Source organism: Callithrix jacchus, chromosome 16 (genome assembly GCF_049354715.1).
Source record: "Callithrix jacchus isolate 240 chromosome 16, calJac240_pri, whole genome shotgun sequence".
NCBI lineage: Eukaryota > Metazoa > Chordata > Mammalia > Primates > Cebidae > Callithrix > Callithrix jacchus.
Genome location: NC_133517.1, coordinates 41,562,296 through 41,580,371, shown reverse-complemented (window position 1 = coordinate 41,580,371; position 18,076 = coordinate 41,562,296). Strand labels below are relative to the sequence as shown.

Sequence of the window (18,076 nt, the reverse complement as noted above, 5' to 3'; positions counted from 1 at the left end):
ATCCCCACCTCCTAGCTTGGCAGCTCCAGGCTCTGGTGACTCATTCATTTCCTGGAAGCCCTCTAGGCAGCACTTTCCTCTCTAGAGTGACTCCTTCTCAGAAGGCAAGGATCCCCCCGGAAACCTTTCTCTCTCCTTCTCGCTTTCTAACTCAAGCTCTCATTCCCGAGTCCAAACTAAGAGACTCGAGCCTCACACTCAGCCAGCGGCTCCGGCGCCTTCCCCGCACGCCTCTGCCGCCTGGAGGACGCGGGCGGCAGCGCCCCGGCGGGCCGCGTAAACGGGCTCCCACTTGGCCGCCCGCGCCCTGACAGGCCCCCCCTGCCCTCGCCCCGCCCAGCTCCCGCCACGCTCTAGCTGCCCAGCCACATCTTCCTCTGCCTTCCACCCCACGGGACCATGTCGAGACTCAGCTGGGGATACGGCGAGCACAACGGTGAGCGCCTTTTCAATCCGAGGGGGACTTTGCGCGGGGTTGGCGGAGAGGGGGCAAGAGGGCGCAAGAGGGCTGGCGCCACGTCCTGGCGCCCGCCGACCACACACTCGGCTCGCACTTTGAGAAACTTTTCGGTTCCTCTTTAAACTGAGCAGCACTCCCCGGAGCCCAAGGCAGGAAGCGGAGAGCAGGCTTGTCGGGGTAGACAGGGTGTTGGTAGTGGATCGGAGCGTTGGTGTGTGTTGTCTCTGTCAGGATTCCCCAGATTCCCAAATGTTCAAGTTCGTTCACCTTCATCTGAAAAGCCAAGGACTTTGCCTAGTAACAGCCACTTATCGATTAAACGCTTGGAGATTACAAGTCTGATGACACACTTTAATGAAATAAAGACAACTTCGCTTTCAGTCTTGGAAGCTCACTATTATTCACTTAGGAGAAACAAATCATAGCAAATCTTTGAAAGTGTATTTAGGAAATCTTAACTTGCATTGTGACACTGAAGATTAAGTTGGCTTCTTGGCAAACAAAATACTGCATGTCTCCTAATAGCTATTACTGTTAATATTCCCACAGCAATTTGCAGTTGGTTGACTAGTACTGGGGACTTTAGTAAGGCTTCAGGTTCTTGCTGGGAAATGAAGTTATATTGTGAGTTACTTCTCCACTCATCCTCTCTTTCCACGCTTGTCAAATGATGAGCAAACTTACTAAAATTATAATTCTTTGAAAGAAATGTATCAATAGGATGAACAATAATGAGACACACACTTTTCTTCTTGTATATTTCACATTATCATAAGTAAAACATTTTTCTTGTTTTTACAAGGTTAAACTGAACTGATTGTTTTAAATGATAATTATTTGAAATAATTGCAGTGACACCAAAAAGCCTTATAATGAATAACTGTCAAAATTAAGGCTTGATTTAGCCATTCCTCAATGTGCATATATTTCAGAACATCATGTTGTAGACATAAATATATATATTTTTTGTCAATTTAAGAAGTAAATACACAATAATTAGAGAAAAAATTAAGACTGTGAATAATAATACTTTTCTTCTCTGAGCATGTACATGATTGAACAGTATAGTATGGCCAAGTTTTATAGCAAGTTTCATTTCACAAACTAATAGAAAAGTTCCATTTCTAATTGTAGCCTGTTTAATTTCTAATTGTAGCCTGTTTTCAAACATGCTAGTTTAAAAATGGCAGCAGATGAAATTTAAAACTTTAATAATAAAAGATATATAGGCAGATTTCTTCTTGATTAAGGCCATAATTATGATCTTACATTTTTCTAATTTCCAGTGTATGTTTGGGGGGGAAATGACAAAACAAATCTCTTTTAATTTTCCTCTCTGCTGAAGTCGTTTTTCTTATGGTTATTTAATCGTCATTGAATCCCAACTGTGCCCTTATGATAGGAAGAAGAAGGGTATTTTAATCAATGGATATTGATTACTCTTGAGTAGGTTAGAAATTATTGGCCAGAATGAAGCTTATCTTCAGGAATTTTAAAAATTCTTCTTAGAAAAGCCATTAATAAGAAGTGATTTTGTATGTCTGTTAGGAATTGTAGAGCCATTCCCTTCTTTTAGATGCAATGTGTCTCTGAAGACCACATCTTTAAGTAAGGATGTGGTCTTCAGAGAAAGATTGGCAAAATCCGATTGGAAATGTATTATATACTAACTAGGCAAGTTTTTATTTGTTTGTTTGTTTGTTTGTTTTTGAGATGAGTCTTGCTCTGTCACCCAAGGTGGAGTGCCATGGTGCAATCTCTCAGCTTACCTCTGCTTCCCGGGTTCAAGTGATTCTCCTGCCTCAGGCTCCTGAGTAGCTGGGATTACAGGTGCATGCCACCACATCTGGCTAATTTTTTGTATTTTTAGTAGGGATGGGCTTTCACTGCGTTAGCCAGGATGGTTTCGATCTCCTGACCTGGTGATCTGCCCTCCTCGGCCTCCCAAAGTGCTGGGATTACAGGTGTGATCCACCACGCCAGGCTACTAGACAAGTTTTGTTGTTGTTTTTTTCTCTGTTTAAACATTGGTAAAGCCAGTGACTGAGCAGATAAAAAGAGACGTAAGCTGGGGATAGCAACACTGATAAAATGGAACATCAAGACCTGAAGCCCTGAAAGGGTACTATCTTCACAAATAACTTACAGTGACTTCCTCTAACCTTTGATTACCTTATTAGTTTAGTTTAGGGAATGTGACATCACTGAAAAGTGTATGTCACTATGGATATTTAAAATTTCCTAAATCAATTGAGCAACCACCATATATCTATAATTATGAATTATGTTGGCCAGGCACAGTGGCTCATGCCTGTAATCCAGCACTTTGGGAGGCCGAGGTGGGCAGATCACCTGAGGTCGAGAGTTCGACCAGCCTGATCAACATGGAGAAACCTCATCTCTACTAACAATATAAAATTAGCTGGGTGTGGACTTGGGAGGCTGAGGCAGGAGAACCCCTTAAACCTGGGAGGGAAGGTGAAGGTTGCCATGAGCTGAGATGGTGCCATTGTACAAGAATTATGTAAGGCCAATTATAATGGCTTGCACCTGTAATCCTAGCTACTCAAAAACAGAGATGGGAGGATGGGGGTTAGGGAGGAGGAGGAGGAATTTTTTTTGGAAAAATTGATAAAGTGTATCTTTTTAAGAGGCGGTGTACTGAACTGACTATGGTAGTTAATAGATAATATTGGAAATGTGATATGAAGTATTATTACTTTTATTTTATTTTGGTTTGACTCTTCTTTTAAAAATAGTTCTGATTATAAAGGACTGGAAATAGGAGAGCAAAGAAATTAGGAGAAGAAAGCAAGTCTTTATTAATTGGAAGACCGTCACCAGCACGTTGTGACACATGCATTGCATGTTTGAAATTTAATTTTCTTTAGATTAACTCTTATTTGGTGGCAGTGAAATAGAAGACATTTTCATAATTAAGGGGAAAAAAAGGTCTAAGTTATGTATAGAAAGAGTACTTGGGAAGATGGTAAAAGTACTAAATAAACAAGGTTTTTTTCTGTAATAGGTTCTAAGTAAGGACTTTTGATGCTCAAGTGACTTTGAAGTCCAGTTTGTCAGGACACCTCATAAGTGGAGTATGTAGTTATATATTTATACTATGTACTTTGTGTGCCTGAAGGATATATGAAAGAAAGAATGTATGTATGTGTGCACTCTCTTTTGCAAAAATGAGGCACAGTGTGCAGCATTAGATTTAGAGTTTGGGCCAGGCATGGTGGCTCATGCCTGTAATCCCAACACTTTGGGAAGCCGAGACATGTGGATCACTTGAGCCCATGAGTTTGAGACCAGCCTATAGTAAGCAATATAGTGAGAATTTCTCTCTACAAAAAAAAAAAAAAAGTTTTTTTAAAAAATTAGCTGGGTGTGGTGGTGCACACCTGTGCTCCTAGCTACTTGGGAGGCTGAGGGGGAAGAATCATTTGAGTTTGGGAAGATGAGGTTGTAGTGAGCTGAGCTCCCAACTCTGCATTCCAGCCTGGAAAACAGAGCAAGACCCTGTCTCAAAAAAAAAAGATTTAGAGTTTGAAGCTGTTGATGATTGTGATATATTGCATTTATTTAAATATGACTCTAAATTTTATCATTTAAAAATGTTTTTTAGTTGTTGTTAGTAACATGCTTAATTAATTGTCATGCTGTGATGTTTTAATTAGTACTTGATTTTTAGTTAAAGATTGGTTAGCAAAGTAGGTGGGGAAACCTTAGTCAGTAGCCAGTGCCCTGCTCACCTGGTGATAGCCATTTAAATTTCACAAATAATAGAGAGAAGAGAATAAGAACCTATAACCTACAAAGTGATTCACATCTGTAGAATGACATGGAGCTTACATGAAACTACAACTTTGCGGCTGATTCTGAGAGGCAAGACTTTATATAGAGTCTTCCAAAGAAATGAAGAGGATTGAAAAGGGAACCGTCAGCTGATTGGCTCATTTCAATTTCTCTTGTCTGATTTGTGAACTTGATGTGCTTTTGACTCTTTCAATAGAGGACCAGAATGACACTTGTCTCATGTGTTGAAATTCAAGTGTAACATTGGCAAAATTACCATGGAAGAACCTTCTGAAATGAAGAAAGAGAAAAATAAATTACATCCCGACTCCACTTCAGATAATCAACAATATTACATTTCCTGACATGGTGCAGCCATTTTATTTGGATTATCCTAGGTGAAAAATTTGTATGTTTTCTTGGTATGCCTGTTGTACAGCACAGGTAGTTGAGTGGAGGCCTGAGTGACACCATAAGGTGGCACTAAGTGATAGAAGGATGAATAAAGGACACCATCTTTAGGAATGACACCTTCCTTTGCTTCACAGCTTTCTCGGCTTTTTTGACTCTCTCAATCTGCAAACTTGACCTCTGGAGCAACCACAGCTCATTCTTAGACCTGAGACTGAATGTCGTTGTTTTCAATGATGAATTGTATGATTGTTTTTAGTTTGGTAGAAGGTTACCTTTGGAGACTACTTTATAAAATTTACAGACTCTGTTGTCTATAAGGGTTATTTTAATTCTGAAAATGACTTAAGGCACACCAAGAGTTTCCTACCTCTGTAATAACAACAACTAATCTTGTAAAAGATAAATATTGGACTTAAAGTTCCTGAGGCTGAGAATCTCATTTTATTATCTTTGCATTTTCTTCAATTTCAAGTACAGTGCATTATACTCAATGAATGATTGTTGAAAGAAAAGCTTATTTAATCGTTTTCTTTTGGTCCTATATATTTAAGGTCCTATTCATTGGAATGAATTTTTCCCTATTGCTGATGGTGATCGGCAATCTCCAATTGAGATTAAAACCAAAGAAGTGAAATATGATTCTTCCCTCCGACCACTTAGTATCAAGTATGACCCAAGCTCAGCTAAAATCATCAGCAACAGCGGCCATTCCTTCAACGTTGACTTTGATGACACAGAGGACAAATCAGGTTGGCTTGTGTGTGTGGTCATGAGTGAAGCATTTGGATGATTAGATGACACTCTCTTATCTTTCATATTTTGTTTTTGCTAGACCTGGAATTTGTGAAACTGAAGTATATTTTTTCTTCATGTGAATTGAGATATCTTGTTATATATTTGAGCCTTCAGATAATCTTACCTTAAAATAATAAAAAGGAGTATTTAGAAAAGGATATGTTGCATGATAACTTAAAATTGACCTTAGCTTGCTATTATAACTTCCCTTAGCCTTTACCACTATAAAAATACTGAAGTTTAATAGTTTTTATAAATATTTCATGATTTGTTTCTGCAAAGTTTTAGCCATAATTATTTTAGCATTATTTGCAAACCTATAATGCCATTTACTACATGCTTGAATAGAAAAAGGTTAGTTTTTTTTTTTTTAAAAAAATCTTATTTTCTTATTTAATTGCAAAAGTTATATCCATATATAGTAAATAAAACAATATGGAAACATATGACAAATATTAAATTCTCTTTCTTCTCACAATCTCTCCTGGAGTAACTAATGTTATATTCTTTTTTTTTTTCCTGAGGCAGAGTTTTGCTCTGTTGCCCAGGCTTGAGTGCAGTGGTATGATCTTGGCTCACTGTAACCTCTGCCTCCCGGGTTCAAGCGATTCTCCTGTCTCAGCCTCCTGAGTAGCTGGGATTATAGGCATCCACCACCACACCCAGCTAATTTTTTCTATTTTTAATAGAGATGGAGTTTCGCCATGTTGGCCAGTCTGGTCTCAAACTCCTAACCTCAGTTGATCTGCCTGCCTTGGCCTCCCAAAGTGTTGGGATTATAGGCGTGAGCCCCTGCGTCCAGCCTGATGTTATATTTGTCCATAATATTTGAGTGCTTAGTTATGTATACATACATGTGTATCATCCTTGTTTTGCATTTTCTTATTAAAAATACATTTGGAATAATGCTATATAACTCTAAAAATTTTTCCTATTTAAAAATATTTTATAGACATTTTTCCAGATTAAAATATATCTTGTTAAAAAGCTAAACTGTAGCCAGGTGTGGTGGCTCACACCTATAATTCCAGCACTTTTGGGAGGCTGAGGTGGAAGGATTGCTTATGTTTAGGAGTATGAGACCAGCTTGGGCAACATGGTGAGACCTGTTTCTACAAAAAATAAAAAATTAATTAGGCACAGTGGGGCATGCCTGTAGTCCCAGCTACTGTGGCAGCTGAGGCAGGAGGATTTCTTGACCTCAGGAGGTCAAGGCTGCAGTGAGCCATGATAGCACTTCTGTACTCAACCTGGGTCACAGAGAAAGATCTTGTCTCAAAAAATAAAAATAAAATAAAATAATTTAAAAAGTTGAATTGTATTAGCTATGCTTACATCATAATTTATGTACCATTCTCCTAATAATGGACATTAAAGGGAGGGAAAGTAGAAGTTACAAATTTTTAAAATAAATATTTGAAACACATTTTTTTTAAACTGCACATTCCCTATTAGTACTGTTTTCTAGAACACATGATAAAAGTTTCATTTAATGATGAGTTCTTGGGATAGTGTCTTTCACGCTGTGTAAATAATGGACCCACAGATTATCCGTTGGTTTATTAAGTAAGTGATGAGAATTCTTGAAAATAATGTTTAATGTCTTTTCAGGCATATCTGCTGCCCAAGCATAGATTCTGTCCAAGGTATCAGGTATCAAGTTTAAATGTAGATGAGATAAAAGATTAGAGAGAATCATATATGGAAACACTTTTTAGGGCTTCTGACAGATTGATTTTATTTTGAGTCTAAGATTAGGATGATGGTGTATTTGCTTTATTAATGAAAATATATAGTTAAATTTAAAAAATCCCCAATTGAAAGGAAGTTTTTACTTATCAGTTGGGCCCAGATTTAGGTTAGTTGTAGTATCTTATATTTATGTAAAGCTTTATTCTCAAAAATTATAAGCCCACACACACTTTGTCCTCATATCTGTCAAATTCATTAAAGTGGTAAGGTTTTTTTTTTTGAGATAAAATCTCGCTCTGTTGCCTAGGCTGGAGTGCAGTGGTGTGATCATGGCTCACTTAGCCTAGACTTTCTGGGCTCAAGCAATCCTCCTACCTCAGCCTTCTGAGTAGCTGGGACCACAGGCATGTGCTAATTTTTGTATTTTTTGTAGAGACAAGGTTTTACCATGTTGCCTAGGCTAATCTTGAACTCCTGGGCTCAAGGGATCTGCCTGCCTCAGTCTCCCAAAGTGCTGGGAGCCACCACACTGGCCTAAGTAGTACGTTTTCATCAAAGCATTGTAAAAAATGCATAAAGAAAAATTAGTACCTGGCATTTTCAACTTTTTGGAGGAAGTGCAAGTGAGGAGGAACCTGGCCTTTTATATATATATGTTCAACTATATTTCCTTCAAACCCCCAGTTTTGTGAATCTATGTTAATGAAAGTGGTTATGCCAGGCATGGTGTCACACACTGGTAGACCCAGCCTGACTGGTAGTCACACACTGGGGAAGGAGGATGATTAGTTAGGCCCAGGAATTTGAGGGCAGCCTGGGCAATAGTGAGATCCCATTGCTTGTGGTTAATGTAATATATATAGTAAAATTGTCCAGGTGTTCTAAATACGTAGTTTAAACCACTCATAATTGTAGTTTGATACTGTTTATGTCAAACATTTAAAAGGTGAAACTGTATCAAAAATAAAAATAAATAAGTAAGGCCGAACATGGTGGCTCCCACTTGCAATCCCCACACTTTGGGAGGCTGAGGGCAGGTGCATCACCTGAGGTCAAGAGCTTGAGACCAGCCTGGTCAACATGGTAAAATCCCATCTCTACTAAAGTACAAAAATTAGCCAGATGTGGTGACACATCCCTGTTATCTCAGCTACTTAGAAGGCTGAGGCAGGAGAATGGTTTGAACCTGGGAGGCACAGGCTGCAGTGAGCCAAGATAATGCCACTGCACTCCAGCCTGGGCAGCAGAGCGAGACTCCATCTCAAAACAAAACCAAAAAAAAGTGAAGCTACTCATTCCTCAGTTTAAAATGAAAAATGATTATGTTTTACTTCATCTAAAACTTCGAGTCTTTTCTTTATAAACGAAGACATTCATAGTGTAAAAATTTCTACTCTAAGTTGCTCTATGAGAACCCAGGTTTCTCTCTCTTCTTTTTTTCTTTTCCTCTCATTTTCCCTGTACTTCAGGTTAATCCGTGAAATCAATTTATGTTTCTGGATTTGACACTTTGTCATCAGTAGTATGTGCTCTTTCTTTTAAATGAAGATCCTTTTCCTATCTAGTTCACAATAAAATTACCAGGACTAATTGAAAATATCCATAAAGTACTTTGTATTCATCAGAGACAGAAGCTATGTAAATATGGGTCATGATTCTTATTCTTTTTTTCTCAAGATAAACCAAAAGGATTGTTTCATGGTGATTTGGGGGCTTAAATCAGTTAAAAAGAAGACACCACAATAGTTAAGCAAAATAAGTTTTTGCTGTTTTTTTGCTTTTTGGTAAACTATTAAAAACACGAAGATACTTTCTGTAGCAAACCACATTAATTTGAGTAAAACAGTTTCCATTTTTTGAAGAAGTCTTTCTTGACCAAGATTAACCCTGAATCCCAACTCAGGCATGTCAATAAACCACAGGCATGAAATCCTCCTCATAGTTCTTAGAGGGTGTTTTTTGGTGGACATATCCATGTTCCATAGTTAAACTTGAGAGAACTACTCAGAGATATCATAGTCCTTTAAAGAGGGAGCAGAAGAGAGCAGATGGCTGTTAATTTTTTTCTTTCTTGTTTTTTTTTTTAAACTTTAAACAAAAATTTTTTTAAGAGAGAGACACTTGCTTTGTCCCCAGCTGGAGTGCAGTGGCCCAGCCACAGCTCACTGTAACCCCAAACTCCTGGGCTCAAGTGATTCTCCCGCCTCAGTCACATGTTACCTACACCTGGCTGATGATTTTTTTTTTTTTTTTTTAAGATAGGGTCTCACTTTGTCACCCAGGCTGGAGTGCAGTGATACAATCTCAGTTTACTGCAATCTCTGCCTCCCAGGTTCAAGTGATTATCCCATCTCAGCCTCCTGAATAGCTGGGATTACAGGTACATGTCACCATGTCTGGCTAATTTTTTGTATTTTTAGTAGAGATGAGGTCTCACTATGTTGGTCAAGTTGGTCTTGAACTCCTGGCCTCAAGTATCCACTTGCCTTGGCCTCCCACAGTGCTGCGATTATAGGCATGTGGCATGTGCCACCATGCCATTCCTGGCTCATGAAATTCTTTAAGAGGACTTCCTGTTGGCTCTTATATACAGCTGAAATAGTAATCTGATGAAGAAAGACAAGGCTGTTCTCACCTCAGCTTCTGGTCTTTCTGAACTCAAACAGGATCTCGCTTCTTTGGGAACCTCACCTGAGGTCCTGCCACCCTTACTGTGGCTCCCAGGGCATCCTGGGATTTTCGTAATGCAGAGCTCTCCACACTATGTTGTAACTGCTAATTGGCTTCTCTGTCTTTCCATTGAGCTAAAACTCTCTATGAGTAACAACTATGCCTTACCTACCTACCTAGCATGGTACCTGGCATATGGTAGGTTCTTAATACCTGTGAGTTTAAGTTACAAAAAATATTTTTGTGTGTGTGATGGAAGGACATGGAAAATACTATGACATAGCATTAGGGTACACAAGCATACATAGATTAACTCCCAATAAAATTATAAACCACAAGAAATCAATTAATATTTACCATTCAACCCTTGAATAAACATTATTTATTGTTGGAACCTTTATTTTTAAAAATATGTGGTACCAATTTTTGTATTTTATAAATGAAATAGTTCTTGGATTATAGTAAGCACTCAATAACTATTAGTAACTACTACTACTAACACTAATGGTATATATTCTTTTTGTAGATAAAATATGTGTGCCAAAATTTTAAACAGATGTTCAAAGGAAAGTTGTCTTCTGATTAAGAAAGTCCTGCTAGGAAGAGCAGTAACTTGATGAATTCGGTGATGGTTCTTTAATTTCATCTCTAGAAAATGTCAATTTCTCAGTTATGCTTCCATTATCTAATTCTAGGTAACTGCCTGAAGTCAAATTATTCACAAGATCTTACACTATATATTCCTTAAAACACACCCAACAAACAGAAAAAGATTTAGTAGGTGGACATGCCATAGATGTGTAATCCCGAGGAGCTAAGATAGCTAGGAAAATGAATTGGTAACCTATGACGATGTAGCAATTATATAAAGTTCTATTATGCTTATCTGTTTTCTTCACTACTAAATTTCTTGAGAATAAGGACAACTTTGCTTATCATTGCATATTTGGTATTGAATAGTTGCTAGCCCATAGTAAGCTCTTAATAATTGTTGAATGAGAGAGTAGCTTGGTGTGTATATGCTCTGAATAAAATAAGCCAGATTTAATGAAGGTTCTTCTGGCTCCCTAAATAATACAAGGTCCTACTGAGTAGGAACATCTATGTTCTTTGGTCTCTCTGTTTTTCTCGTGGTATAATCCTGGCAACTCTATGCTCTTGGCTCTTGTTTCTCTAGATTCCAAGCAAATTGCAGATGTGCTGTTCTTGTAGCTTTACCACAAAGCAAGTTTACCATAAAGTGATTATTTTCAGGTTCACTAGTCCTAAGAACTTAGTTTTTAGTGATTCATAGATAACTTCAGTAGCATCCTTACAAACTAAAGTTTGTGGAGGAGTACTTTAACAGGTGAGGCCTCTTATCTTGGTAATGTTAATTGATTCAAGTACGTTCTGGGCACTGGAGATACAGGGGACCAAAATAGTTTCTGCATTAAAGGAATTTGTATCCTAGTTGTCAGACAGTAAATGCGTGAGCAAACAGATTTTGTTGCCAGGTTGCTTCTCATTCAAGACAGCTGACTATAGTGCAGTTTAAGAAAATGGCTAGGGTTAGCAAATTACCAACAGTTTTTAAAAAGTCAAATTCAAGGCCGGAATGGTGGCTCACACCTGTAATCCCAGCACTTTGTGAGGCTGAGGCAGGAGGATCACTTGCGCTCTGGAGTTTCAGACCAGCCTGAGCAATATGGTGAAACCCTATCACTACAAAAAAAATACAACTAGCTGGGTATAGCCAGGTGTGCCTGTAGTCCTAGCCACTAGGGATGCTGATGTGGGAGGATTGACTGAGGCTGGGAGTTTGAGCCCCACTGCACTCCAGCCTGGGCAACAGAAAGACACCTTGTCTCAAAAAAAAAAAAAAAAAAAAACCCAAAACACTGCAACCTCCACTTCCTGGGTTCAAGCGAGCACTTCTGGCTAATTTCTTGTTTGTTTGCTTTGTTTTTGTAGAGACATGTTGGCCAGGCTGATCTCGAACTCCTGACCTCAAGCGTTGCCTGCCTCAGCCTCCTAAAGTGCTGGGATTACAGGTGTGAACCACCACACCCAGCCAAAAAATATATATTTTCTATCTGTGTATACACGGTAAATATGCAAATATATAAAAATTTATATTAAATGTATATATATTGAATTTACATAAATATAAATATATATTTAAATAATAAGATGGGGGTCTTGCAGTATTGCCCAGGCTGGTCTTGAACTCCTGGGCTCAAGCGATCCTCACTCCTTGGCTTCCCAAAGTACTGGGATTACTGGTGTGAGCCACTGTGCCAGGCCTGTTAATGGAAATTTAATAATACTTATGTATATTTAGCATCCAATGCTTCCTGATTCTCCCAGATGCTTTAAACATGCCCACTAAAGATTAATTAGGATGAGACAATTTAGTACTATGTTTTCTATTAAGAAACTTTTTCATATACTTAAGATATGATTTATTGTCATAGTTTTAGAGATCGTATTTATTGAGTAAAAGTACTCACTCAAATGTACTTTGTCAAAGTGACGAAGATATGACAGATTTTTGAAAAATTATTTTTGTCCTGTATTTCACATTTCCCCAAGAATATAGAATTTAAGTACAAAAAGTGTACTTGCTTTGCCTAGTTTTACAGTAAAAAACTGTGTTGATTGTGTTGACTCTGTATCAGGTAGTGATAAGTGCTTTGTGTTTAATTTTTCTTCTCTTTTAATGATAGTATTAGGAGGAGGTTCTATTACTATCTTGTTTTTACACATGGAGGATAAAGCTTAGATGTTAGGGTCTGTGACCAGGTGTGGTACCTCATGCCTATAATCCTAGCACTTTGGGAGGCATAGGTGGGAAGATAGTTTGAGTCTAGGAGTTTGAGACCAGCCTGGCCAGGTGTGGTAGCTCATGCCTGTAATCCTAACACTTTGGGAGGTTTAGGTGGGAGGATCACTTGAGGCCAGGAGTTTGAGACCAGCCTAGTGAAACCCTGTCTCTACCAAAAAAAAAAAAATTAGTTAGGTGTAGTGGTGCACTCCTGCACTTCTAGCTACTAGGGACGCTGAGGTGGGAGGATGACTTGAGCCCAGTAGTTAGAGGTTGCAGTGAGCCATTATTGTGCCAGCTTGGGCAACAAGGAGAGACTTTGTTGTCTTGAGAGAAAAAAAAAAGTTAGAGTTTGTTCAAGATCACATAATTAGGAAAAGATAGCATGAATGTAGGCCTTCTAATTGCTGAAGGCTGCGCCCTAACCACAATGCTGCCCTGCTCTACCAAGCTCAAACTGGACCTCTTTCTCTGCATGTCACATCCTTATTAGGAGAGGCTGACTTTTCCTCAGTTAAACACAACAATTCCTTACCTTTCAGAATTCCTCATTTCTACACCTTTCTAACCAGTATGTCTGTTATGATTTCCCAGGTGTTCCATACAGATCTGTATTGTGGACTCTTTAGGCTTTTAAAAATGGTCTATTTTCACTCTATACATATTTAAAAGTGGTATTCTTGATGGCAAAGCAAACGACACATTTGTAAAAAATTTCTTGGAGAACATGGATGTATGGAGTAGTTCAGGGAGATGTTGTGAGTTGGGCAGCTTATGTACATACTTTTTTCTTGCTAACAATATAAAACATGTTGGTGTTTAGTTCTGCATGGTGGTCCTCTGACTGGAAGTTACAGGTTACGGCAGTTTCATCTTCATTGGGGATCCGCTGATGACCATGGCTCTGAGCACGTAGTAGACGGAGTGAGATATGCTGCGGAGGTAAGGCATCAGGCACACCTTTTTGATACATGGTTTTACTACATAGTGGGATTTAAGGGGTACAGGGACACAAATAGGTCCTGAGCCAATTAGGTTTCTTAGTGTCTGAAATTACTTTATTCATTCAATATGAGAGTTTATCAATATGAGAGCTTCAAATATTGCCCTGCTAAGCCTTAAACCAACCCTGAGAGCTTGGAGTTTTACATTCCCATTTGAGAAATGAATAAACTGGTTGCTGGAGAGATTAAGTAATTTATCCAGCTAGGAAGCATTGAGACATGTTTAAACCTAGATCTGTCTGATACCAAATTACAAATTGTTTCTAGCCACTGAAAGGCCAGTGAGAAGAGAGAGAAAGAAACTTTTTTTTGTCTTAGGTCCAAATGTGGTCATTCTTCATTCAGATACCAATATCTACTAACATGTAAAGACCACATTAAATAGGTGATATTTAAATAGGTAAATGGCAAAATTTCACTTAGAAAAAAAAAAGACAGACTCTTCTAAACTCTATGTTTACAGGCATAAAATAAAAATGTCTGTTAATTATTCAGCTTATTGGTAAATCATAACACAACAAAGCGTTCATTGACTTGTTTTTGCTCCCTTTTCCTTATAATTATATTCATCAAAAATACTCTTTGTGGATGATCTGGATTAAAAAATTATTCTACTTTTTTTAATCTTCTGGTTAAAGAACAAAGCAAAATAAGCTTAAAGTTTAATATGATTAAATATTGCTAACACCTAATATTGCCATGAGATGAAAGTGAATTAGATGACTCAATCGATACTATTCAAGTGAAAATAATTTGGCTTCTGAGTCGCCTAGGCAAGACAGAGCAATGTTATCAGGAAAGCACAATTTTTCATCATGTTCTCATGGTTACTGAGCTGTCGAGTTTAGATGCCCCGAATAGCCCTACTGTTCAGAGAAATCCAACAATCAGAACTTTTTTCCACTTTCACTCTTCCATTGACATGTATCTCTGCCCTTTGAGGCTATGGTCCAAAATGTTTGCTTTGCAACTAAATCACTTGTGTGTGAAGCCAAATAGCTTTAGGGTATGGAACCTGCTCTGTCCTCAGGGTAGAGAAAGAAAAAATATACATATGAAGTGTTTTATGATCATGGACAAAATATGTCAAGAAGGTAGAAAATGGGACTCCTGAATATGTATGGTGTCTCAGTTTGGATAATTTACTGAATAGTTTTCATGTTTGCTTTCTGAAGTTTTATGTTCTGAATATAACATGTTCTAAATCTCCAAAGCACCCTCGGGACTAATTGCTGGTTGCTTTGGATCACTGGTCTCTCATTTTCCTTAGCAACTCTGGAAAGTTGGTCAAAATGCTTTGTGTGGCTGCACCTTATACTTTAATAAACTTGAAAGTACTGCATACTCTCAGACAGGCTTAGGTTTAGTGCCAGCTGGCGGGTAGTTTCCTGAAAAGGATCCTCCTGACTGATGTCAGAGGCTCAGAGTCCTGCCCTGCAGATCACGGTGCAGTTTTGTAGATGAAGATTTGTTGTTGTTGTTGTTGTTCTGGAATAAATCATTATTTATTTATTTAGCAAACCAGTGAAGGAAAGGACAAAACCTTTGGTTCACTTATGTATTTATGAATGGAAAAAATTATAATGCAAATTTCACTTATTAAAAAACCTAGGTACAAATTACAACATTACAGATAATTCTTTTGTTGTCCTTCTTTTGTTTCACATGGAGACCTCGGAGACTCAATTCATGTTAAGTCTCCCAAGTATGAGTCCTCAGGTAAATATTACACAAATTGGAAGCATCTTGGAATTTTTAAGTGTATTTTAAGACATACATTTCTATGCATGCTTTAAACAAACAGTATTTTTATTTACTTTTTTGAGACAGAGTTTCGCTCTTGTTGCCCAGACTGGAATGCAATGGTGCAAGCTCAGCTCACCACAACCTCTGCCTCCCGGGTTTAAGTGATTCTCCTGCCTCAGCCTCCCGAGTAGCTGAGATTACATGCACCCACCATCATGCCCGGCTAATTTTGCATTTTTAGTAGAGATGGAATTTCTCCATGTTGGTCAGGCTGGTCTCGAACTTCTGACCTCAGGTGATCTGCCCACCTTGGCCTTCCAAAGAGTTGGGATTACAGGTGTGAGCCACCACATGCGGTTGATACTATTTTTATTTTTTTAAATAAGAGAATCTAATAAAAAAAACTATGACCAGCACCAGAATTTAAAGAGAAAGCTTTGTGAATAAAGCTTTGAATGGATTTTTCTTTTTTTCTTTCTCTTTGAGATAGACTCTCGATCTGTTGCCCAGGCTAGAGTGCCATGGTACAAACATGACTTACTGTAGCTTTGACCTCCTGGGTTCAAGGGATCCTCCCACCTTAGCCTCCAGAGCAACTGGACCACAGGTGGGCACCTTAAAACCTGATGGATGAAGGGGTTTTAAGTTAAACCTGGCTTAACTTAAAACCTGATAGATGAAGGGGAGGGAACCAGGTCAAGTGGGGAGACAGCAGTGGTTTTGCATAAAGTCATGAGTGAGGATTTAGGTTGAGAAGAGGGCTTACACATGTGAAAAACAGTATGGCCTTCAACAGTGTAGTTAGAGCATGGAGAATAAAGGGGAGAGTTGTAAGAGGCAGAGCTGGAGAGGCTGGAAAGGGCCTGATCTTACTGAGGTTAAGTCCTGGTAAGGACTATTAACATGATTCCAAGTGCAATGGGAAGCCACTGAATGGCTTTGAATTGGGAAGTTGTGTTATTGCATTTCAGAAATAATTCAACTACTGATTGAGAATAGATTGGATGGAAGCAGGAGTGGCTAAGGGGAGCTTTGAAGGAAACTTTTGGGGAAGGTTCCAGGCAATAAATGAGAGTGCAGGTTGAGGCTGGCTGGCTGGAAGATGCAGCTTTAGTGGGATTTGTCGATTGGTGGGTTGGAGAGTGAGGGAGGGCAGGATCTATGTTTCTAGGTCAAGATAGAAAATGCAGATAGAAAAAGTCTGGGTTAAACTTCAGGGTTGGTAGGGTGGGAGAGGTAGACAATAAACAAATCAATAAATGGTGCGTGGTAAGTTCTTTGATGGGAATAATACCATGTGATCTGGTAGAGTGGCTGAGGGCTTAGGAAAAACCACTTTGAGGTGATACATGAATTGGGACTGCATGATAAGAAGAAAGCACTATGAGAAAAATCTAGAGGGAATATTCCAGGAAGTGGGAGCAGCAAGCATGAGTGATCTAAGGCAGGAGTGAGGCTGGCATGCTCAAGAGGAGAAAGTCATTGGCCTATAGGATTGAAATTAATGAGAAAGGAAAAGTTACGTGCTCCATCCCAGAGAGGCAGGCAGGGACCATGGCACATCCAGAGCTGTTGCGCATGGTAAGCAATCTGAAGTTTGTCTATGATGCAGTGGGAAGAAGACAATGGAAAGTTTTGGTCAAGGGAATTACATATTCTCCTTTGTGTTTTATAAAATATAACTAGCTGCTGTGTGGAGAGGAGGCTGTTATCAGGCAAAAGGGCTTAACATCTTTCTCAGTCCTTCCCTGACAGTGACAGTGAATTAGAAGGTTATGGAAGTCATTCAAGTATGGGGGTGGTGGAGACGAAGAGAGCTGGACAAATCTATGATGTTTGGGAAATAAAGTCAATAGGGTTTGCTGATGAAAAGGATGTTGTGATTGAAGGACGGAAAAAGAGGAGTTTAGAAACACTCTCAAGATTTTGGTGTGAACATATCGGAGGGTGGTGGTACCATTTAATGAAACGTGCAAGTCTGGGAAGGAGCAGGTTGCAGAGAGGAATTCACTCTGTTTTAGGCAGGTTACATTTGAGATGCCTGTTAGACATTCTAGGCTCATGTTCAAGTAAGCCGTTGGATAAAAACTTCATTTAAGAAGAGGTCAAGGCTAGAGATGGGGGCACTTGGGAGTCCTTGCATTTGGTTTCACGTTCAAAAGAACCTCTTGGTGCTCAGTTCCACGATTCCAAGGAGTTGATTAGTTTTCCAGCTACTTTTGTACTGAGTTCATGACTATCATCATGTTATGTTCCCTTGTGAGTAAAAAGAAGTAAAAAAGTAAAATAAAATAAAATAAAATAAAAAACATTTAAAGTTGCAACATATACAACTTTAATTTTAGGCCTAATAGGAGGGTTTGTGATATTACAGAGGGATTAAAGTGATCTAAATCAAGAAACATTTTATCCTAAAGTTAGGCATCTACAAAACTAGGCTAATTGTCCATTTTGTGTTTAGAACTTTTTCTAATGACAGTTTAGACCGAATATCTAATATGCATTTTAAATATGTAGCTAATAGTGAAACTACGATTTCAACATTCATCATGGATTTTTGGCGTAGTGCTTGGCAGTATGTTTTGCATGTCACTAATAGGCAGTTTGAAACTACTTAATTTTAATATTATTATTTAGAAACTAGTTGCCAGTAGGGAAGAATCTGATTTTCATTTTTGTAGTGGTTACAAC

General features: G+C 38.6%; 1 protein-coding gene across 4 annotated transcripts in view; it reads left to right on the top strand.

Annotated features, from left to right (window-relative positions):
• Positions 1 to 18,076, top strand: part of CA13 (carbonic anhydrase 13) — a 64,048-nt gene that overhangs the window by 29,288 nt on the left and 16,684 nt on the right. For 2 of the 4 annotated variants that reach the window (XM_078352734.1, XM_002759039.6), the window contains exons 1-3: positions 368 to 436; positions 5,224 to 5,421; positions 13,459 to 13,577. In XM_078352734.1, coding sequence (XP_078208860.1) covers positions 400 to 436; positions 5,224 to 5,421; positions 13,459 to 13,577 — 354 coding nt within the window. In that variant the 5' untranslated portion in view covers positions 368 to 399. Of the gene's footprint in view, positions 1 to 367; positions 437 to 5,223; positions 5,422 to 13,458; positions 13,578 to 18,076 lie in introns of those variants that run through there. The other 2 variants (XM_078352733.1, XM_078352732.1) reach the window with 1 other exon arrangement.